The sequence below is a fragment of the Gasterosteus aculeatus genome, chromosome 9 (assembly GCF_964276395.1).
Source record: "Gasterosteus aculeatus chromosome 9, fGasAcu3.hap1.1, whole genome shotgun sequence".
Taxonomy (NCBI): Eukaryota; Metazoa; Chordata; class Actinopteri; order Perciformes; family Gasterosteidae; genus Gasterosteus; species Gasterosteus aculeatus.
Genome location: NC_135696.1, coordinates 21276526 through 21298562, shown reverse-complemented (window position 1 = coordinate 21298562; position 22037 = coordinate 21276526). Strand labels below are relative to the sequence as shown.

Below are 22037 nucleotides of genomic sequence, written 5' to 3'. Positions count from 1 at the left end.
TGCATGTTTATAATGCAATAAAACACACTTACAATGTTATAGTTATAAGCACTCACACGTACACATAATGCCTTATAGCGATACTCTTAATACAAAGTTTTATAAAGGACTTCTTCCTTTGTGATATTAGGCTATTCAAAATAAAATGGGCAGCGGGTTAGCTACCGTGGGGCAGCGGTGAGGTCAGCGGGGTCAACGGCTTCGATCCTCCCGGGGTCCGTTTCAGGAAACTCAGAGTTTGTTCACCCTGAGATGAGAGAAACTCTGGCTTGTTTCACAAAGGGAGGTAACTAAAGCTCAGGCTCAGTCACCATGGTAACTGAGCCTGTGAACATCACCTGGTCGGGAGCAGGTCTTCTTTCTCCTTCCACAGGCTCCTCCCTCTGGCAGCAGCCCAGCCAATCACACAGCATATCTCATTATCATCAGTCCTCATATAACTAACGTCCCTCATCGTGGACACGCTCTCACATTACCATATTACCTTTTTTCTACAAACCGCAGTTTCCTACAACATCAGAATATTGGTAAAGCTGCTGCATGCAGACCGGGGGAACATGTGCGTTGCTCTGAAACGTCTGTTAAACCTTTTTGTTCTCTCTCACACACCAGTGGAGCCATTGAAGAGGAGTTACACAGAATAAAACACATTATAGATCCAATACCAGGCACGTGCACAGACCCCTGTTGCCCTTTGGCCCTGGATAAGAAAAGTGCTCCTTCTGCTGGAGCACAATTCTTCATTCATCAATATTTAAGAATAACAATCACTCTTTCTGTCATCAATTCCCCCCAAATGTGTTTTAATATCTGACGGAGCATTTATTTGAGTTATATTATAGTTATTGAGTGAATGCTCCGCGGCGCCCCCCCTCCTCCTCCTCCTCCTCGTGCAGCGCTGAGCGTCAGTGTAATGCTGCTTATGCTTCAACTCCGTCAGAAAACAGTACAAACAAATGTGTGTGTGTGTGTTGTCAGCTTTTGATTATTATGCACAACATTGTTTATCTCATTTAAATTTGCAGCACAATGCAGAAGAACAGGGAAAATGTCCTACTGTTGTTATTATTTTTAATTTCATGAATCGTTTTGGCGACGGGTGCCCCACAATGTCTGTGCACGTGCCCGTCCAATACCATTGTCCCAGATATGGTTCTTGTGATTAAACATGAGCATGGGTGTGTATTTCAAGCCTGTGTGTAGCGCATCCTAACGAGCGGTGTAGAAAATGTCATTTTCCCACTGTGAATTAGTAAAACGTTTGGATTATGATTAGTGTGCACATTAACTATTAACTGACAACACTATATTGGAACAGCGGTCTCTCTGTCCCTTGCTGCAGTGGCGGTGTTGCTTTTCTTTCCAATTACGGCTTCATTCTCGCCGTGCGTTTGCGTCAATATGTCCAGGTCCATAGGCGGTTGCCATGGTAACTCGTAGTATCACGGCTCCATTCATGCTGCCTTCATACAACGCTGAGTCAACCTACTCATTACATTACATCACATTACATCACATCACATGTCATTAGGCTGCCGCTTTTATCCAAAGCGACTTACAATAAGTGCCACTGGTAACCAGTGAAGAGCGCGGAGGAGCGGAGTACTGTGGGATAATGTGTCCGAGATCAACTCAGAGTTTATGGTTTGACTCAGTTTGTTAAACCTCCTACTTGAAACGGACCTCCGGTGTCCTTAAAGACGGGTCGTGTGACCACGCCCCCGTGACGTCTCCGTGACGTGGCCATCAACCGTATTCGTTTTCACAGACCTCAACGCGGGTCAAGCTGTCGGCAACGAGGTGGCACCAAGACCGGAAGTACGGAGGTTGTCCTTTCGTCATAAAAGCAGGACGCTAACAACCGTTCACGTGTTCGATCTTAAATCTAAAATGCTGCCACGTGAAATCCCGCAAACGCCCATTTAGTATTCTATGTGCAACATAATCTGTTTTGACATATGTTTTATTTTACACAAGTTAAGTCGCATGGAATTACAATGTAATATATGAATATATGGAAAATGTGTTTGAGTGTGTCATGATGTAAGACTGCTGTTGGAAGATGCACTAATAAGAAAATATTGCAAAGGAATTATTTAGAAAATATTCCCCTAATCATTCAATCATATTCAATTTGCTTTAGTGGTAAAATAAAGTTAAATTAACACATTACGAAGAAAAACAAGTGTGTTGAAGATTTCTGATCTAAAGTTTACATGTATATAAAACGGTTTACATTTTTTTTAGAGAATAGAAAGGGTATCGGTAATATTGATCTACTATGTCATCCTGAGAACAATTACTTATAGTCACACACCCTTGCACAACTATTTTCTATACACGATACTTGTTTAAGTGTATTCATAACTGTTCAACATTTCCTATGTAGATGATGTATTTTACCAGTGTACCTTATTTATTGTGAGGCACCGATCATTAAACCAAATTGTGCGTCCAACGTTACTTGGACCGTACAACGTACAAAGACCCGTATCTTATTCTGGTCGACCTTTATTTTGAAAGCCGCGCCGGAAGCCGGGCGGGACCAGACCTCCGCGCTTTCCGCAGGCTTCTACCGTTTCGTTTACGGGATCACTGCTCACCTCAAATGCCCCTTCAACCCGCCGCCGAGCGCCGCGACTGTTTTCACAGCTGACCCGCTTCGATCAGGTCAGTGTCCCACGTCTGTGTTCTGTTCCTTTAGCGGTCCGCCGAGACGTTCAACGTTAGCGAACTACTGCGTCAACAACAACAACCACCACCACCACCACCACTGGTAGCCTACACAACAACAACAACAAAGAGCACCGAACACCTCGCGCGCACACGCCCTCTCTCGCTCTCGTCGCGGCTCCTTCTGCGTCCCCTAAAATAAAGTGTTTTGACCCGCGGGCCCGTTGTGAGAGTGTCTGCGAAGCACCGCGGACGCTACCATGTTAACACAAAGAGGGGGGGGGGCAGCTGTACAGAGGTTACAACTTTATTAATAAAGGATTCGGCTTCTAAAAGCTCTGAGCTTCTGCTCCAATGGAGGGAGGGTGTGTGTGTGTGTGTGTGTGTGTGTGGGGGGGAGGGAGGATCCTACACCCGTCTTCTCCGTCCCGGTTGTCCGCCATGAAGGACGGACTCGACCACCGCCGCGGACTAACTTCCTGCCCGCGGATCTAACCCGGGATTTATTCGCGGATGGTGCTTGATAACATCACCCGGAGAGGCCGACATTTTTTTTTTTTTTTTTTTTTACCCTCCTCGTTTGCGGCGGAGTCTTCACTCCGGCGCGAGGACACCCGAGGACACGCGACAAGGTAAACACAAAAACAACGCGCGCCGCACCGTAAATAAACGCGCGTTTTTATTGCGAATTTCAGCGAGCGCTGAAGGTGACGTCGTGTCGTCACCGGGATCCGGAGCCTTTTAGCGGCTCCCTTGTGACACAAACATGGCCTCGGACGCGTGGATCCAGGCGGCGGGCAGCGCGCGAGGGCTCCGGGCCCCCGGGGGGTCGATTAGAAACACGGGTTCGATCCCAGTGTTACACGTTAAATGCGTTCGTGTTTTCACGCGGTTGCGTGGCAACATCGACACGCTGCACGCGCCACTATTTTGCATATATTTCACATATTGTTTCGCCTAAATAATAAAACGAGACTTTGTCCACCTGTCGGACCCGTGGAATCGACCCACGTGTCGGACATCCGGACATCCCGTCTCCCTCCGCGCTCCTGTCTGCTGGGATTACGCTTCATTTCAAAATAAAATGAGGATCATGGATTGTGACTTTAAGCAGTGTGAAATGGGGGGGTCGCCGTGCCATGCGGGACTCGCCGCTCCCACGGAACCTTCTCTGGTATGCGGACACAGCACCGCCCCCCCCCGCTCCAGTTCTGTTGCACGGATCGGGTTCATTCTTCCCAGATTAACGTGTGGTGGGGGGGGGGGGGGGGCTTTATCAACCAGCGCAGTTGTTTTTTGAGCAGCTTTAATTTGGTAAATTGTCTTCTGAGTACCTTTTATTTTGAAAGGTCGGTACTGAGCTCACGTGTGAGTACTAAGAACTTATGAAGAACCTCAACAAAGAATAAAAAGGTGTGATTGTGGTAAAAAAAAGTATGACTTTTAGGTAGTTCTTGTGATATTGTGTCACCTATTTTTACCACAAACACATTTAACACGCTTATTATTATTATTATTTCCTGTTATTAGTCATTAATAGCCCCCCGTCCCCCAGCAGCAGCTGCAGGTGTGTCTACTGTGTCTTTGTATTGTCGAGAGAGGACATTAAAATGTGCGTAGAAGTGAAAGTAGAATTTGCAGCGCACCAACCACAACCCACCACACTGTAAACAAACAAACACACACACACACACACACACTTGTTCCGACTTGTTTACAGAGCGGATCGCGACCAAAAGCCGGCGCTTCTCACCGCTTATCGGCCCCCCGCTGGGTTTCTAGGTGCCTCAATTCTCCCATTGTTTCCCCCGTAGACTGTGTGTGTGTCTGTGTGTGTGTGTGTGTCTGTGTGTGTGTGTGGAGACCTTTGGACCGAGAATATGATGAACCGACACACAATCGCAGGAGTAGAGAGCGTGAGCTGGGAACCACAAGGTTGACGGTTCGAACCCCGGCTGCTCCGCGTCAAAGTGTCCCTGAGCAAAGACGCCTGACCCCTAATTGCCCCCCTGGGCAAAATGTAAAAGGAAGCCACGTGTTAAATGTAATGTAAGTCGCTTTGGATAAAAGCGACAGCTAAAGGACCTGTAATGTGATGATTATAGGATGAGATGTGCACTGATGCACATACAGATAAATACACTTATGCATCGCTGTGGTGATGAACTAATAAAAAACATGATTATATTATTATAAGATTATCTATCAACTATAAGCCCAAATTATTGCGTCCAAATCCTTTGATTCCGGCGTCTTCGATGTGAATTTTTTTTTCTTTCTTTCCTCCTGTGTGACAGCAAAGTGATTATAAACAAAACGAGACATTTATGTTTCACCTTTTAATAAACAAACAAACATATCGAGAAGATAAATAAACTTTCAACGCCGAACGCATAACGTGAGAAAACAGCGTTGCATATTAAACAACATAGTTGGATATAGAGGCGAACATGAGGGCGCAAATAGCATGTAGCATGTAGCATTCAGCGCATAGATCATGTAAACTAGCACATTTAGCATTTAGCACATAGCAAACACAGCCGATCAGGAGAAAGACGTTGTGCGATTTGTGATTGTTGAGTAAACTTTGTGTTCCGCGATCGCACATCTTCCTCTCAGCCGAGCAAGATGTAAATTCCTATCCCTGGGATTACTCCGCCGGGTTCCATCTGCCGCATCTCCTCCAGCCCGCCGCGCGCGTGTGTGTCTGACAAGTGTCTCGTCTGCACCGCCGGCTGGCTCGGCTGCCTTGTGCCAAACGCCGTTTTTTTTTTTTTTATCTTCCACGCGGCGTGCCAAGGCGGCGCCTCACGGCCGAGACTCTCTTTCTCATGCCGAGGTCGCCTGAGGTCAACCCGGGGGCGGAGGAAGCATTGTTCTCTGCCCGCTGATCCCGGGTCAGTTTGAGCCGCTTCCTCCAGGTACCGAACAGTGGGTCGCCATTGTTAACGCTGCGTGTGTGTGTGTGTGTGTGTGTGTGTGTTGCTCGGGGTTTCATCATACACCCCCCCCCCCCTTCTTAAAGGAGCTCGATGCGATTGCCGTTTTCATAAACCGTGGCCTCCCGTTTCTCTCTGTGGTGAGTCTGGAGTCGATGGTGGGGCGGCCTCGCGGGTGGAGGTTGGTCTGTAATGGGTGGAGCCGATGGAGCGGCTCTTTAGGGGGCCGGGCTCCTTCTGTGTTTTTGTCGGGGACCACCACAGCGGTTTTCCCCCTCGTGCAAAGAAAGCACCCCAGTCATTCCTCATTTGTTCCGGATACATTTGTTAATTTCCTCCTGTTACGCGCAGACAGTTTTGCAGACCTTTTCAAAATAAACTTCCGTCCCACACGAGAGCATTTAGTTGGGAAAAGTTCCCGGTTTTGGGATTTCTGGTTCCACATTGGGGACGAACGGCCTCCTCTTCCAGTTTGAGTGGTTCTGGACTTCCTGGTCCAGGATGAGTTACAGCGGATTGGTTTGGGGGGGGACAGTTGTCCAACAGGAAGTTGCGTTGCAAACTAAACGTCCCAGCGTCTCTATAATATTGTATTAAATATGTAATTCAACACGTGGAAGAGTGACAATAAGAACTTATATGAAACGGAACCACGATATAAATGTTACTGACTTTTTGTTTATTGTTTTACTCACAACACGCCGGCGCTGCTAAATTCACCTCAACGCTAACCTGGCTAGCTTAGCACACCGATGCTAACGTTTAGCCTCCTCCTGCCGTGTTTTTTTACTTTGGGTTTGACTAAAGCGGTGAGAGATCTTGTGCCTGTGAGGATGAGCGCGTAGTTATGAACAAATGAGGTCCTTGGATGCTCGTAGTGTTTAAATGATGCTGGTAATCATCTACAAATGTGACATGAATACTTTGCTGCTCCGCAACCTTCTGCGCTTTCTGTTTTAAATGCTCCTCGTGTCCCGCATTTGTGTCACCAGCAGCACGTTGGTGTCTTCTTTATGTTGCTTACAAAGATTTATTAATAGAAGAAGCCAGAAAATAATGGCTGAGCTCCATTATGTTTTTTTTTAAATGCGACATTTTACAGATTCCTTTTTTTCTGTTGGGATGTTTAATGAAGTGTGTGAGCGAACAGGCCGAACAGGCTGAACAGGGCCGACAGTCGGGGCAGGACCGAGCGCCACGCGGACTTATTCAGGACACAATAATGTCAGCGTGGAAAAATAACCGGGAAAATGTATATATTTTTTCTATTATTGTTAATATTTTTTGAGTTGTAATGGGAACCACTGCACGTGTCGGATATCATAACGAGGCTTCTGTGTTCCACTGTTTCTGGCCCACGTGAGGTTTAATATTACATTGATATTTGGTTACTGTATTGATCCCGCGTACGTTTCTATTAGAGCAAATATCTAAAGACAAATCCAATCATTTAATTCCTAATCCTTCGAATAGATGCTGACAGGACGACGTCACAGTTTTGACATCTGGTTCTTTTATTGGTATATTTTCTATTGTGGAAGACAGCTTCCCAGCATGCCTGGAAGCCGTGTCTGACTCCTTCCTCCTTCACCTCCTCCCTCCCTCCTCTACTTGCCCCCCCCCCCCTCCTCCCCCCCAGGCTGGGAGGCTGGAAGCTGCGCCATGTGAAAGGAGCTCCGCCCCTTTGGACCCTCTCAACTCTTGACCTGTGGTAAAACACCGTAATGTCGTCATCTCCTCTTCTTCTCTGGACTCTCTTTGACTTCCATCTAAACGCCGTTGTTTTGTGTTTCTTTCACGCAGCAGAAGTCGACGCCGTGACCAAAACCTGACCCCTCCCGCGTCGGGCATGCCTCAGGTAGAGTAGGACCCCCCCCTCCCTCCCCCCAATGGTTGTTATTGTTCTTTTTTCTCTCCTCCCTCACCCCGCCTCTCCTCCCTCCCAGCCGGGTATGAATGGGATGGAGCCTGTGTTTGGCGAGGCCTACGGGGGTCACCGCGGCCTGCTGAGCCCCTACCCGCTGGCCATGTCGCCACAAGGGGGCAGGACCGAGTACGACCAGGTGAGGGCCGCCGGGTGACCCGCGGCGAAGCGAGCGCAGCCGTTATTCTACGTATTGCGACGGAGGTCACGCGTGATGGCGCTCGCGCTCAAAGCACGTCTCTGTTCCCTTTCCAGACCGTGCTCCTCATGCTGGGCTCCCCGGCGTCGCCTCGGAAACGGCCCTTTGAGTTGCTAAGCGACCTGGTGGACGACGGGGGCGCGGGCGAGGACCTGCACCCGGAGCGCTGGGACGTGTCCTCGCTGGACGAGATGGCGCGCTACACCAAGCTGGGCCTCGGCGTGGGGGGGGGGCTGCTGGCCTGCTCGGAGGAGGCCGTCCTCATGGGCCGCTGGGGGAGGAGCCGGGAGGAGCAGGAGGAAGAGGAGAGGAGGAGCAGCAGCAGACGCGCGCCCTCCCCCGTCCCCCAGGAAGTGATGCGGGCCGACGCGGCGGCGAGGGGGGACGGGCGTGGCTCTGCTGGCGCGACCACGGAGAGGGCGCTCTGCTCTGCGGGAAGAGCGGACGGAGCGGGACAAGGCGGGGGGGCGCCGAGGGAGCTGGAAGTTTATCAAGTGGCACAGGAGGAGGAGGAGGAGGAGGAGGAGGAGGAGGCCGCCGGTCTGGCGTTGGAGCACTGCAGCGAGGAGCACAACTACTCCCTGGGCCAGGGGGAGGGGGCGGGGCCAGCATACAACTCGCGGAAGGAGGGCGGGCGGGTCAGGGAGGCGCTGCAGGAGGCGGCGTGCCGGGAGGAGAGCCAGAACGAGGCCGAGCTGGATGCCGAGGAGCTGGATGAGGAGGAGGACGAGGAGGAAGAGGACGACGATGAGGACGAGGAGGGAGACGAGGGAGAGGAGGAGACGGCGGCGGAGGCCGAACTCTCCAGCTCCTCTGAAACGGAGTGTGGTGAGTTTCACGCGGAGGCCTCGGACCGCATCGCGTCCGCAGCGAAGCTCGTTCAGCACGCCGTCCTCGCGTTGACCTTTGACCCTACCTGAGACGGGAGAGACCGCTTGTCGGATCTGTTGTCCTAAAAATAGTTGCGATAAACGATATTGTTGTCATTTTCTCCTCATTGATCTGAATGGTGCAGCGAGTCGACTCGTTTTTAATTATGACGCAGCGATCATTATAATATAATATATATAAATATAAATAATATAATCCAGATAAGATACTCGTCAACATGTCGACCTTCAGACTACAGAAACACAAGCGTGTAGATTTAATAACGCCAACGCGAAGTGACGTCCTCACATCGCCCCCGGCGACAACAAATCTCAGACTTCATGATACGAGGTCACGGGGAGGTCGCCGTGACGCCCCTGTCGTGTGTGTGTGTGTGTGTGTGTGTCTGACGTGATCTCGCTGCGTGTGACTGTGGGTTTTGAAGCGGCGTTGTTGTCGTTCGCGGGGTCACGCGGTGCAGTGGGCATGTGTTTGACAGCATGTCATGTGACCTGACAGGATAGTCCTCCGGTATCGATGAAGTACCCGGTCAGTGTTCTCTTTATGTGTCGACGCTACGTCCTGTGTATGGATTACTCCTAAACAAGGCATTCCTTCTGCGTGAAGATTGACGACACCTTCCTACGTCTCTCTTCCCCCTGCAGAGGCGGAGGCGGAGCCTGCGCGGCAGCCGGGCGAGCGGCCCTCGAAGCGCCGATGCTTCTGGGAGTACCGCCGCGCCCGCCAGTCGGCCACCAAAAAGAAACATGGCGGAGACGTCCACTGGTCCCTGTCCTGGAGCTCCAGCACTCTGCCCAGCACGCTGTACCGGCGGGAAGGTGAGGACCATCCACATAAACGAGTGTAACCACGGACCGAGCGAGGGGGAGACTACAAAGCGTGTCCCGCGGACGTGTCCCGTTTCCGTCTCTCATGTGATCTGGACCCCGAGGCGTGCGCCCTACATACGACTCTTCAAGTGGATCCTGGCTCATCTTACATAAAGACGATGATTCACTAACAGAACATCACGCTGTGTTGAAGACGACTAGAGACCGAGACCATGAACTCGTGTTTACAATAAATAAATGTTTTATTCACCCAGGCAAAAAAGGGCGGCGCAAAGCCCGTAAGACGGACGCCAGCGACCTGACGCCGAACCCCGTGAAGCTCCGCAGCATCGGCGAGCAGCTGCAGAAGCTCAACGCCGCCATCGACGGCATGGGCCCCGTCAACGACCTGCCCGCCCCGGCCCGGGCCCGGTCCCGCAAGGAGAAGAACAAGCTGGCCTCCAGGTACCAGAGGGTCCACCCAGCTGCCCCCCCCCACCAGAGTCACAGCTCGGGGGGGGGCGGAGAGGGGGAGGGGTTAGCGACTGTACAGCGCTTGAGGAGACGGTTGAGGGGTTTCACATCCAATCTTTCTGACTTCTGATTTAAACTCACCGTACTGAGGATGACCTTTTAAACCTCAGCCTCACTGCAAACACGCGGGGGGGGGGGGGGGGGGGGGGTTGCACAGTGACGGGACCTGGAGGCTGACGCTGCTCCTCTTCTCTTGTGCAGGGCCTGCCGGCTGAAGAAGAAGGCCCAACACGAAGCCAACAAGATCAAGCTGTGGGGGCTCAACCAGGAATACGGTGAGTTCAGAGGTCACATGATGAGAAGCAGAGGTCAAATGATGAGAAGCAGAGAGGTCACATGATGAGAAGCAGAGAGGTCACATGATGAGAAGCAGAGAGGTCACATGATGAGAAGCAGAGGTCACATGATGAGAAGCAGAGGTGAAATGATGAGAAGCAGAGAGGTCACATGATGAGAAGCAGAGAGGTCACATGATGAGAAGCAGAGGTCACATGATGAGAAGCAGAGGTCACATGATGAGAAGCAGAGAGGTCACATGATGAGAAGCAGAGAGGTCACAAAGCAGGATGTGGAACCGTCGTCTTTAAGCCACTCAGGGAAATCGAGCAGAAAGCCGATCGTAACAAGATTCTCGAGGCTCCGTCACCCCTCCTCTTCCTCCTCCTCTTCCTCCTCCTCCTCCTCCTCCTCAACAACCACCATCTGACCTTCTTTGTCTGTTCGGTTTTTCTTCTTCTTCCCGTCACATTTTTAACATTCCAGTCATCCCTGATTCCAGACCAGCGGTTCGTTCTTCAGAAAGAAATCTGTCAGGCAGGAAGCCACAGCACACAAGCCCCCCCTCGTCTCCCCCTCGTCCCCCCCCCCTCTCCCCCTCGTCTCCCCCCTCTTTGCTTTCCTTTCACTTTCCTTTTTGCTCTTTAAACAAACACCAACCAGCAGGTTTCTGGGAAATGGTTCTTAATAATAAACAAGCTGAAAGCTTTGACCTCAAGATGAGAGCGTCAGTCTGCAATGAAGCTGTACTTCTTTTTATCCACATAAAACACTGTTCATGCTTAATGTGTTAATATGGATTTTCATTTACCACTTAAATCCACATTTTAAGTTGTAACTTGGGGAACAGTAAAATAGATAAAACAATAACATTAACTGACCCCCAGAGAACCTGCTGGGAGCCCTGCTGAGGATCAAGGAGGTGATCCGTCTGCGGGTGGAGAGCAGCGAGGAGGAGGAGGAGGAGGAGGAGGACGAGCGGGGGATGACCCGCCGCCTGGAGGACATCCTGCTGGAGTCCAGCGGTGAGACTCTTCCAAGGATCAAACGTATTAAATATAAAGACGATGTCATCGATGAACGTGGACGTTTTGATACAAACTCACCTTCTGCTTCACCTTCACTGTCCCAATTTGTTTCCATGACAACCGCAGGTCCTCTCGTCGCCGGGCGGACCAAGGACTTCGTGCAGAGGATTTTAGCGGCCAGCGCGGGCGGCCAGCGGAAAGGGGGGGACGAGGAGGTGGGCTGAACCCCCGCCCCCATCACCTCCCAAGCCTCCTCCCTCCCGGCACCACCAGACACAGCACCACGACTCCGACCACGCTGCTCGGCCCCCCCGCCTCCGCTCCACGGAGACACACACACCTGTGGGTGGAGGTGCTGAAAGAAGGAGGAGGAGGAGGAGGAGGAGGAATCTGCCTCCAAACAGCCTTCTTCACCGCTCCGTCAGGCTGCTCCGCCAGAGAGGCCTCCGTCATCAGTGTGTGTGTGTGTGTGTGTGTGTGTGTGTGTGTGTGTGTGTGTGTACATACTGGTCCTCTCTCCCTCTGAGTGTGTGTGTGTGTGTGTGTCCCAGTGTGCCTCTGAATAGACATTGCACTGTTCTGTAGATGGTCGTAGTCGTCGGGGGGGTGGGGGGGGGGTAGTGAGGTCCAGGGGGTATTTAAGGATGAAATCCTAAAATGAGGAAGTGGGAGGAGCCTGTTTGTGCTTTATACATACATGTCTGTCCTCTGAGGGCTGCACACCATTCAGATGTTACGGGGGAACAACGTCACATTTGCTGTGTGGACGAAGCTTTAACCCCGACCCCCCCGACCCCCCCCTCTCACCCCCCCATTAACACCCTTCACCCCATTGAAAGCAGAGAACAGTGGGGGAAAAAAAAGAAAACCTGCACCTTAATTCAAACTGACCAAAGAAACTGCTGAGCGCTCCGTCAGACGTCGTTGTCGGGGGTGACGGAGCTGTTTGGTGATCGTCGTCGTGGTTACCTGCCTGCATAACGTCCCCTTAAATGCACTACAGCGAGGCTCCTTTTCACCCATCTGCTCCGGCTTCACGATGTTCAAACGCCCCCCCCCTCCCCAAGAAAGGGAAGAGTCCTCGATGCCTTGTGCCCCCCCCCCCCGAGCCGTCTCCTCAGCCCCCCCGACCTGATTCCTGTAGCTCACCTGCCTGAACGACTAGAAGAAAAAAAACAATCTAGAAAGCAAATAAGATTTGTTTTGCTGTTGTTTTTTTTAGTTATGATTTTGTTGTTTTTTGATGATGCCCCCCCCCCCCCAACGCTCACGTAGTGGGCGTCGGTCAGATTTCTAAAATCAGCCCTTCTTCTGTGGTCTTTGCTGAAGCTGCAGACCGACGTGTCCGAGGTCTCTAAATGTTGTCGGACGTAAAAAACGAAAAGAGCAAAGACCCTTTTGAACTGCACTGTGGTAAACAAGCACCTCCCCCCGCCCCCCCGAGGTGGAGAAGAGACGGAGTGTGGTGCTACTGTAAGAAAAGATAAAGCAATGCAAACGTGTAGGGGCACAAGAGGGGGGGGGGCACTTTATGTTCTGTTGTAATGAGCAGTTTGTTTGCGTCGCCTTGTGAAGTGCCTGCAGCTCAGAGCCCCACGTGCAGCCGAGTCACCATGACTACTGCACGCACACACGCACACAGACACACACACACAGACACACACACACACACGCACACACAGCCAAAAACAAGGCAACCAAAATGTCGCCCTCCGATTGAGGAACATGGAGGCAGAAGCCGCTCAGCTTTGTTTCCAGCCTTGATGAGCTCTCGTCTGGGCGGCGTTCCAAATCTCTGCAACGCGCCGCCGGCCCTCCGACAGAAGCTCCACTTCCTGTCTCCGCTGGGGGAGGAGCCCTGACCTCCTCACCTCCTCGAGGGGCCCGGGCTTTTGAGACGGGGCGCTGCGATGCGCCAGAGCACCTTTAGTGGAGCGTGACTTTGCATAAAGTCAGCCGGAGACAGAGGGAAGTAAACAGTCCTCAGCCCCCCCTCTTTGAGGAGAAAGTGAAAGCTGGATCCACATTGGCTGTTTAGTTGGGGGGGGGCTGGACTTGGCAAATGGTCAACGAGCTTTTCGTTTCTGTCTCCGTGGGCCTCATTACGTACAGAGACAAACACGCTTTTGATCCGGTTGAATTCTGCCACGTTCCGATGTTCGTCAACTTAGCGCCTCGTCGTCGGTTTTACGCTGTAACATTTATCGTCGTTACGCGGCTCCGTGAGCGAAACGCCGTCACTTCTCCTTACTCGCATTTCCCTTATTGTCTTTACACATTTTTACCACAAATGCTCTTTTACAATGACAAACATTCCTATGTTAACGTTAGCGTGGCGCAATCCAAGCGTGATCAGAGAAGAAGGACGTCTGATAAAAAAGGGGCGGGCCTTGATAGTCCATTGATTGATGGCCGCACTCGGCTGTCTGATCTCACCTGACGGAGGAAGCCGAGTTGTTCTCTGCAAAGCTGCTGGTGTTTTTACAGCTCGTGTGTCTCCGCTCATCAGATGACGATGACGATGATACTCGAGAGGCGGCTGAGACGAACCTCCGTGGCTTTTAACCGACAGCCCGGTTGTCGTCGCGTTGCATGATGGGAAGCGATGCAGCGCAAACATTCCACAACGTCACGTCACATATTATGTACAGCAACACGTATACTTCTTCCCGTCTCCGTAACCTAGTAACCACGATAACACATTAACACACATCTTTAACGTAAGTTACCTTTAAGAAAATAGTTACAAAACAAACAAAAAAAAAAATACAAGTGCCGTACAAATAGAAGCCTAATATTTTGTTTTGTGTGAGTGTACTGTACACCTGTATTATGTATATTTTAATATTTATATGCAGCTGTTGTATTAAAAGTATATTTTTAAAATAAAAGCGTCTCCGTGTTGCTTTAAACCTTAACGTCTCCTCAGGAACCTGCCGCGCGGTGCTGATGTTTCCAGGTGTTGGATCAGTGGGCGCCTAAAGGCCGCAGAGCGCCGCCTGCAGGCCGCACGCCGGTCACTGCACCGAGGATTGTTTCTTACGGGCTGGAGACGCGAGGCGGCTGAAGATCAGGCTCCTCCCCCAAAAGGTCGAACAGGGTCAACGTAGAAATACGCAGCCGACATGTTTGCGGTGAACAGAACGGACTGATGCTTTATGGAAAGGACCCTTTATTGGACCGGAATAGATTCTATTCACATGTTAGAAAGGTGCCTTCATCACAGTCAAACATTGCACGACGCCCAGCTCTGGAAGGACACACTCCACCGGGACCCATCGGAGAGGTCAAAAGGTCAAGTGAGGGGAATGCAGGGTTAAAAAAAAAAAAGAAAAAATGCTTCTGTCGCCATTTAAAAGTGAAGACGCTGCAGGACTGAGGGAGAAGTAGAGGAGCTGAGACAAGGACAAACACACGGGGACAGTTTGACAGGTGAGTGTCGGGACGCATCAGCGTCACCGCCAATAGGAGGCCTGTGTGTGTGTGTGTGTGTGTGAGAACAGAGGCCCCCTCATTGGGTAGAAAACCTTCCCACAGTGGGATCAACGCGTCATTCGACTCCTCTGGAAGCTTCAGCTGCTGCTGCTCACATTTGTATCGTCATGCTTTCTCTGCATCTGCACAGTCAGCACATCTGTGCAGTTTGCACGTTACGTAAGAACAAACAACTGGCCTCAGTTACAGCTTTGAAATGCTTCTTTTTGTGGCTTTTTTTTCCTCATAAATGGCGATTTCAGAAACCGCGTCAGACGTCACGAACCACGCTCTCTATTCAAGGAGTTATTGCATTGAGAGTGTTTCAAATCCGCCCTGAAGGGGGCTTCTTTGCTGCCCCCCACACATACAAACATCATCACAAGTGGCGTCGGAGCATCAAATCAAGGAATGTTCTGGCGTGTCACCAGATGCAGACACATCTGGAATACAACCCTACAAAAATATACAAACTCTCCCACAACAAAAGAGGAAGAAACCGTGAAGAATCACGAGAGGCAACGCTGCCCTTAAGATGTTTAACATTTAATTAGCCGACGTTAGCATGCTAAGTGGCTACGCTCTCCCACGGAGTTACTTGTGGAGTCCCTGCTGTGCCGCGTGGACTCCCCTCCGTCCCCCGGAGAGACGCAGAGGACGAGCTGCCGCGGCGATGAACAGACTCTCCGGGCTCCTCCTCCCCCTCACGGGAGGAGGGCCTCCCCCTCCTCGGCCCACAGCAGGTTGAGGGTGTCGGCCTGCCGCTGCTCGCGCTGGTGGATCCTCCGCAGGCGCAGGATGTATAGCAGGATGGCGAGCAGCACCACCAGGATGCACAGCGAGAACAGGTGGTGGTTGTAGACGAAGGAGGAGCGCAGCCAGCTGGGGTGGTTCTGCCTCAGCACCTCCTGCCGCAGGTCCCTGCAGGGAGGGGTCAGAGGTCACATCTCGATCGTAGTGTATTCATCTACGTCCAGGGACGGAAGACGGAGGGCAGCCGTGTTCTTTATTTATCCTTTCACCTCTGCAGTAGTGAGATCGTAGTCACCTGTCTTCATGTGTGTGTGTGTGTGTGTGTGTGTGTGTGTGTGTGTGTTACCTGAGGGGCAGGAACCGGGTTTTGAAGAGGATGGCTCCCAGAGTCCACTGGACCTCCTTGTCGTGGACCAGCTGGGCCGTTTTCAGGTTCTGGTAGTCGGGGGGGAAGCGGAAGCCGGAGTGCAGCACCTCGTACATCCAGGCCGACTTGAAGCACTGATACCTGAGAACACGCGCGTCACCAGATCACACATCAGTGCTTTAGAGCAAAAGAAGAGCGCGTGAAGCCTAGTTTATGCTCCTGCGTTTTCAGAGACGCAAGAGTCCCGTGTCCCCTCGCGTGTCCCCTGCGTGTCTTTTCACACCTCCTTGTGTGCGTCGACCCATTTTTATAGACTAGCGTCTAAAGCGACGCAGCGTCCTGCAGCACCAGGCTGTGATTGGTCTGCTGACTACGTCCTTTACGGAGTCTCACGTCTCCGTTTTCACAGCACAATACGGCCGTTATTAAAAGGAAGAACGTCGACGAGAGAACAGATCAGATTGAAGAGCTTTTAAATATGAGCGCTTGTACAAGCCGTCACTGGCGGACTATGAGGACGCCGGACGGCCTCTGATTCATGGAGGGAGATCTCCACAAACGAGGGGAACAAAGTCGTGGAGGAAAATACGGGGCAAATGTGTCCTTGATGAAAAGCAGCAGTGTGGACGCACGGGGCAATAAAGTCTATGATCAATAAATAAAGCCACCAACGACTTCCACACACAGACGTGACTCTGCAGGTCGTCTTCAACAGAAACACGTGACTCCACCTGTTGTTCTGGAGGTGAATCGCTCTGCAACACACGCGAGACTTTACAACCAGGAAGTGAGACGAGACGCAGACGTGACTCAGCAGCGCCTCCTTGTGGTGCTAAACAACACGTTTACACCCCAAAACAAACCCGCGACATGTGGTAACCATTCCAGTAAATCTAATATCTATCTGCGGGGACACATCTGGCAGCAGCTGTCCTCTCACCACGTCTTAAACTCAACTTTCAGAGGCACGAAGCATCTCCTACAAAGGATAATAGTGTTTACTCTTATTCATCTAAAGTCAATCTATTAACTCACACGTTCTATAACGATTCTAATTCAGTACCAATTGCTGTTGAACAAGGAAAACTTGTAGTATTGCCTGTAAATTATACCGGGAAGTGGATGAAAACAGACACATTTTATCCAAAATAATTCTTTGTGTGTTTTGTGGGGCTTTTGAGTTGGTCTTTCCTCAACTGATCGGGTTCATCTCAATATATATATATATACACATTGTTTTATTTATATATATTCATTCATTGATATACTGAATTGTTTGAATAAGATAAGAAATGTTGCAAATAACTGTAATAATGTAAGTAATAATGCATGTTTGATACCCTTTTTTGCATTGAATCATACTGAGATGTTCACTGAAACTGGTTGGCCGCTACTGAGATATATATATCGATATATATATATATACACTGATTAAACAAAAGAAAGAACCCCTCCCAACGAGAGGAGCACTGACTTGAGGCGGCTGACGTCGGCCTGCTGGGAGAAGAGCTTGTTGTCCAGACGCTGCTGGAGGACGGACCACCTGGTGAGGCAGTAATCCTGCAGAGAAACAAACCGTCAGCCTCCTGCCATCAAGCAGCCGCGCCGACTTCTGACTGGCGGAGAGGAAACGGGTACCGTGGCGGCTCTGGAGTACTTGTGGCTGTCGTACGGCCCCCCCATCCTCAGGACGTCCTCTGTGCAGTAGAAGAACTCGGAGAAGCCGTAGAACTCGCTGTTGCTGAAATTGATGGGCGCCTAAAAAAAAAAAAGGGGGAAACAACATGGGATTAAAGGTGATCCGGCATCGTGAGGATCCAGGTGATCCAGTGAGGGGGGGGATGGGGGGGGTACCTGGTAGACGCCGCCCGGCGACATGGTGCCGTTGTGGAGGCCCAGGAAAGGTCGCACGGCCTCTTGGCACCGGGCCCAGTCGCCCCGGCCCCTCAGGTACACGGTGCGGTTGTCCCTGACGACGGTGTCCGCCGCGCTGACGGGCAGGCAGGGGTCCAGGTACGGCTGCTCCTCGCTCAGGCCCGTCTGCGAGGCGAGGAACCTGCGAGGGGGGAGAGGAAGAGCTCACCCGTGGCCCTTCATCAAAAAGAGCAACCGCAACCAGGGGCGGAGTTCCGGTCCGGTTCTGGAGGAGAGAGTCCGAACCTGTTCTTCGCCACGGTGCCGTTGAGCAGGCGGTCCTCGTACCGCTGCCGGGCCATGTTCCCCCCGAAGCCGAGGAAGGTGGCGACGTAGACCCGGTAGACGTGCTGCGTGTGCTCCACGTCGCAGCCCAGGTTGAACTCGGCCAGGACGCTTTTTCCCGCCTCCTCCTGAAACAAAAAGACCCATTTTTTTTTAAACGTCAATCACGGCTCAGCCCCGATCACCCGATCACCTGCAGTGTTCCCGCTCACCTCTTGCGGCGAGCTGAAGGTGATGGCGCTCGGCACCTCGTAGGCGATCTGCAGCGAGGCTCCGCCCATATCCATGATGCCCACCGTGCGCCGCCTGCTCATCGGCTGCTGGTTCTGAGCGCCCGTCGTCACCTCGACTGTCACGTCTTCTGAGGAACACGGAGACGTTATTTAGAGTCCATATTAGAGTCATTAGTGGACGTTACAAGAGAGAAAAAACAAAGTAATGTTCAGCTGTATTCACAATACTTTCATCGCTTTAGACACCAGACTCCTTTGAGAAAAACACTCATTTTAAATCACAGAACCTGCATTCGGAAAAACCGAACCCAAAGGAAAATCTCCTCCCATGTCTCCCTGCTCATGCTGGTCGGCAGTTTGTTGGAGTTACTGAGTGACAAACTGACCCTTGACCCTGAGCCTAGAAACACAAAGGTCACATTATATAGCGATCTAGTTGATTGAGGCAGAGCAGCAGCTCTTGTGTCCTCACAGGTAAAACGATGCTTTTGTCAAAGGAGTCTGGAGGCTGACAGACTTCCACAGAATCAACTTTGCTGGAGATGGAGAAGAGAGACTTCTGAACACCTTCGCGCTCACCTTCATCGGCGTGATCGAAGCGGCCCAACACGAAGTTAATGCCGATCCACGCGTACACGCCTTCAGCGGGGGACACCGGGGGACAAAGGACAGGCGGGACGCAGTCAGCAGGCGTTAAAAGGTCGTGGACGTTCATTCCTCACGCCACCGCCTCACCTTCTTGTTTCCCGGAGATGACCTCGGCGTGGGAGCTGGAAAACAGGAAGTTGAACTGCAGGGGGACGTCGGTCACCAGGTCCTGCAGGATGTCCGTCTGCTGGCTGGATGCAGAGAAACAAGGAACGGGATTATCACCGAAGGTTCTGAAGGACACGTGACGGGGCGTCAGGTGGGAGCCGGGGGGGGGTTCTGTGGTTCCCCGGGTCGCTCTACCTCTCCGGCAGCAGCCTCATGCCGGCGGTGCAGAGGATGTAGAGCGGCGTCTCCTTGTGCTTGCTGCGCGGCACGTGGGCGGCGGCGAAGTGGAGGAGAGGGTGGAGGTAGTCGCTGGCCTGCGTCGGCGCCGTCGCCAGGGTGGAGATACCTGAGGAGACGCACGGGGGCAGTTTCCATGGTTACTACGTGGTTTGCATGCTGCGAGGCCTTTTAGAGACGGTTTATCTCTTGGATCTGTAGATTTCACTGTCTCCGGGAATCAGATCTGGAATGATTGAACTGTGAGGACATCGTGGGACTCAGAGTCCAAACTGCCACGCGAGACAAACCGAGAGGATCTAATCTGCACTCTGGGACTGAGATAAAGTCCCCCGATGGTCCCTTATTGACTTATTACCTCACTGATGTAGTAAGTCGACCATCAAGGTGAACACGAGCTTTGCACGCGGCTCTACGTCTTCCACACTCCGCTTTGACGGACGGAGACAAGCACTGATCCTCCTCCAGCTGCACAGAGACGTCTGCTGAGTCCCACAATGAGGACGGTTTCTGTCCTTTTCACCGCTAACTCGGCACAGAACACTTATTCATGGCCCCGGTTTGTTTAGAAACAATAAACAAACATTGAAATGAAGAAATAAAGCGACTGAGAGATGCTGCTTTCCCACAATGCCCCGGGGGGGGGGGGCGGACGGGGCTCCATCGCAAAAACAACACGCAGCGCGACGACACGAAATCTGCCACGCGCACGTCAGACCGACGGGGCTCCGCCTCCTCACCGGGCTTGATCTTCTTGACGACCGGCTTGCGGTCGCGGTCCCTCATCTGCCGGATGTCCAGCAGCGTGTGGGGGTTCCCGTTGTGGGGGGGCCAGTAGTACACGAAGACCCGAGAGCCGCTGCTGCCACAGTCCACCACGACCCCGTAGTTCAGAGCCGCGTCCGAGACGTCGGTGACCTCCATGGACTCTGCGATGGAGAGGTATCTGTGTGGGGGGGGGGGGGGGGGGGCAGAGGAACATGAGCTGAGGAACGTGCTCCGTAGATACTGAATGTAAAAGAAGCTGGCGAGTGAATAGTTTCAGTTTCAGGTCCTGCAGCTGGTTCCTCGTCCCTCAGGCTCCACCGGCTCCACCGACAGGTTCCTGCTGCTTTGCATGAAACCTCTAAAACACACAGCAGACCTCCGGCCTTCTGAGGACAGCAGCTGCAGACGATCCCACGCGGGGGGGGTCCACGTCGCTTTGAGCCGACTGGCCTCAATAACACACTTATCAGCGGACGTTCACGTGGGAGCAGCAATGTGGGAAAGTGGGTGGATTCTACTTTTCCTTTACAATTAATTGGTGTTTACAAAGCGTTTACAACATGTTTACAACACGTTTACAACATTACGGTGGTCGTTTCCTTTGGAAAAGCCTTTCAGAATTCTGTCAATCAAACGGCCGGGTCCTTCCTCTCCGGACGGGCCGAGCACCCGAGGACTCGGCGTTCACTCACTTGTTGATGTGGGAGCCGGGCCGCCGCGGCGGCGCCGGGCCCCACAGGCGCCTCTGGTAGGTTCCCAGGAGGAGCAGGGCGGAGGCGACGAGGAGCAGCAGCAGGAGCCGCTGCCTGGGGGCGCAGCCCACCGACAGCAGGGACACGCTGCAGTACCAGGAGGCCGGCAGGCAGGAGGAGGAGATCCTCGCCATGTGTCCCGGTGGTGGAGTGTGGGGGGGGAGGGGGGGATTCAAGATGTCACAGACGTCACCTCATGGTGCCTTCGGTCTGATCGGGATGCCGTCCAGTCATTCGTCTTCTGCCAGAAGAGAAAGGAGGCGAATAGCAGGCGATAGTAAAGAAATCCAGTTATGAAATGAATCAAACTGATAAATGTTCTGCCATCGTCCTGGTTTCTGTTCTACTCGCTCGATTATTATTCCTGAGTATTTGCAGAACATTAACTTTTTAAAGGTGTGTGTCATAACATGGGATCCATAAATGAAGTAATTACTCTGACCTACATACACAATGACGTCACTGCACTTTATAGCATCAAAGGTCAGACTTCTATTGATGTGCTGAAATTCCACCATAGAAAAAAAGAAGCCGAATAAAAGAAAACGGAACAAAATTCACACGGTATTATCAGTGTGTAACACTGGTATAACATGTTACATGTTACTGCAGCAGATATCAAGTACAACACGTATGTGTGGGTTACATGTGTGTAGCATATTACGTCACGTAAACCACGTATAGCGCAGTAAATGAGCACATGGACACGTGTTTTTAAATGAACATAAACGACGTAAACACCAAGACACGCGAAACACACGTAACGGCTACCGGCTACCGGCGGGTCACCGTGTGCTAGCGGTAACCGTCCATATGCTCCCTTCCTCCCGCCATCAGCTCACCTACACGCGCCGCAGCTCCGCCATGACAGCAGCAGGTGTTCCTCCGCCGCAATGCACGCGCGCAGGTACACGTTTGGGTCTCAGGGGGATTATTAAAAACAATAAAAGGAGGAAGAAGAAGAAGAAGAAGACCCAGGCAGAGACGAACAGGAGGAAGTGATCGAAAATCCAACACACTTCCGGTCTGCCTGCGCACTTACGTCATCGTACACGTCATCGGATGTACGGATGAGGCGGGCAGTATGAAGCGGCTTTAGCCACGCCCACTCCGAGTCACCCGCAAAGGGGGTGTGGCGTGTGCGATGCAAAGATGATACAAATGGATTTATTTGACTTTGAATAATTATTTTATTATCATTGTACATGCTAGTATTGGATGGTCA

General features: G+C 51.8%; 2 protein-coding genes across 6 annotated transcripts; one reads left to right on the top strand and one right to left on the bottom strand.

The window, feature by feature from the left end:
- Positions 1-2537: 2537 nt before the first annotated feature.
- Positions 2538-12755, top strand: LOC120815129 (uncharacterized). Of its 4 annotated transcripts, none has more exons than XM_078079812.1 (10): positions 2538-2670; positions 7252-7323; positions 7416-7470; positions 7559-7675; positions 7792-8563; positions 9271-9444; positions 9711-9900; positions 10171-10244; positions 11133-11270; positions 11400-12755. In XM_078079812.1, the coding sequence occupies exons 3-10, from the start codon at positions 7462-7464 to the stop codon at positions 11495-11497; spliced, it is 1572 nt and encodes a 523-aa protein (XP_077935938.1). In that variant the 5' UTR covers positions 2538-2670; positions 7252-7323; positions 7416-7461; the 3' UTR covers positions 11498-12755. The 4 variants fall into 4 exon arrangements, with proteins under 4 accessions (XP_077935938.1, XP_077935939.1, XP_077935937.1 ...); XM_078079813.1 differs by having other exon boundaries at positions 2541-2670; positions 7419-7470; XM_078079811.1 differs by lacking the exon at positions 2538-2670 and adding an exon at positions 3037-3305.
- A 1673-nt stretch (positions 12756-14428) lies between these two features.
- LOC120815131 (ectonucleoside triphosphate diphosphohydrolase 7-like) lies at positions 14429-22019 on the bottom strand. Of its 2 annotated transcripts, none has more exons than XM_040170144.2 (13): positions 21655-22019; positions 20753-21053; positions 20033-20238; positions 19251-19401; positions 19035-19138; positions 18879-18938; positions 18279-18427; positions 18028-18194; positions 17722-17923; positions 17506-17625; positions 17342-17427; positions 15847-16008; positions 14429-15668 (listed from the first exon to the last, which is right to left on the bottom strand). In XM_040170144.2, exons 2-13 carry the CDS (start codon positions 20944-20946, stop codon positions 15452-15454), a joined length of 1818 nt encoding a protein of 605 aa, XP_040026078.2. In that variant the 5' UTR covers positions 20947-21053; positions 21655-22019; the 3' UTR covers positions 14429-15451. The 2 variants fall into 2 exon arrangements, with proteins under 2 accessions (XP_040026078.2, XP_077935936.1); XM_078079810.1 differs by having other exon boundaries at positions 18279-18424; positions 21655-21857.
- Between the last annotated feature and the right edge of the window lie 18 nt (positions 22020-22037).

Bases quoted from the DNA above. Each gene is read 5' to 3' on its own strand.
- LOC120815131 (XM_040170144.2), bottom strand. From the start codon at position 20,946: ATGGCGAGGATCTCCTCCTCCTGCCTGCCGGCCTCCTGGTACTGCAGC. The intron at 17,924-18,027 runs GTTCGGACTCTC...CCCCCCTCGCAG, and splicing joins GGCACCGTGGCGAAGAACAG to GTTCCTCGCCTCGCAGACGG. The intron at 17,626-17,721 runs GTACCCCCCCCA...TTTTTTTTTTAG, and splicing joins CGCCGGGCGGCGTCTACCAG to GCGCCCATCAATTTCAGCAA.
- LOC120815129 (XM_078079811.1), top strand. From the start codon at position 3,187: ATGGTGCTTGATAACATCACCCGGAGAGGCCGACATTTTTTTTTTTTT. The intron at 3,306-7,251 runs GTAAACACAAAA...CCTCCCCCCCAG, and splicing joins ACCCGAGGACACGCGACAAG to GCTGGGAGGCTGGAAGCTGC. The intron at 8,564-9,270 runs GTGAGTTTCACG...TTCCCCCTGCAG, and splicing joins CTCCTCTGAAACGGAGTGTG to AGGCGGAGGCGGAGCCTGCG.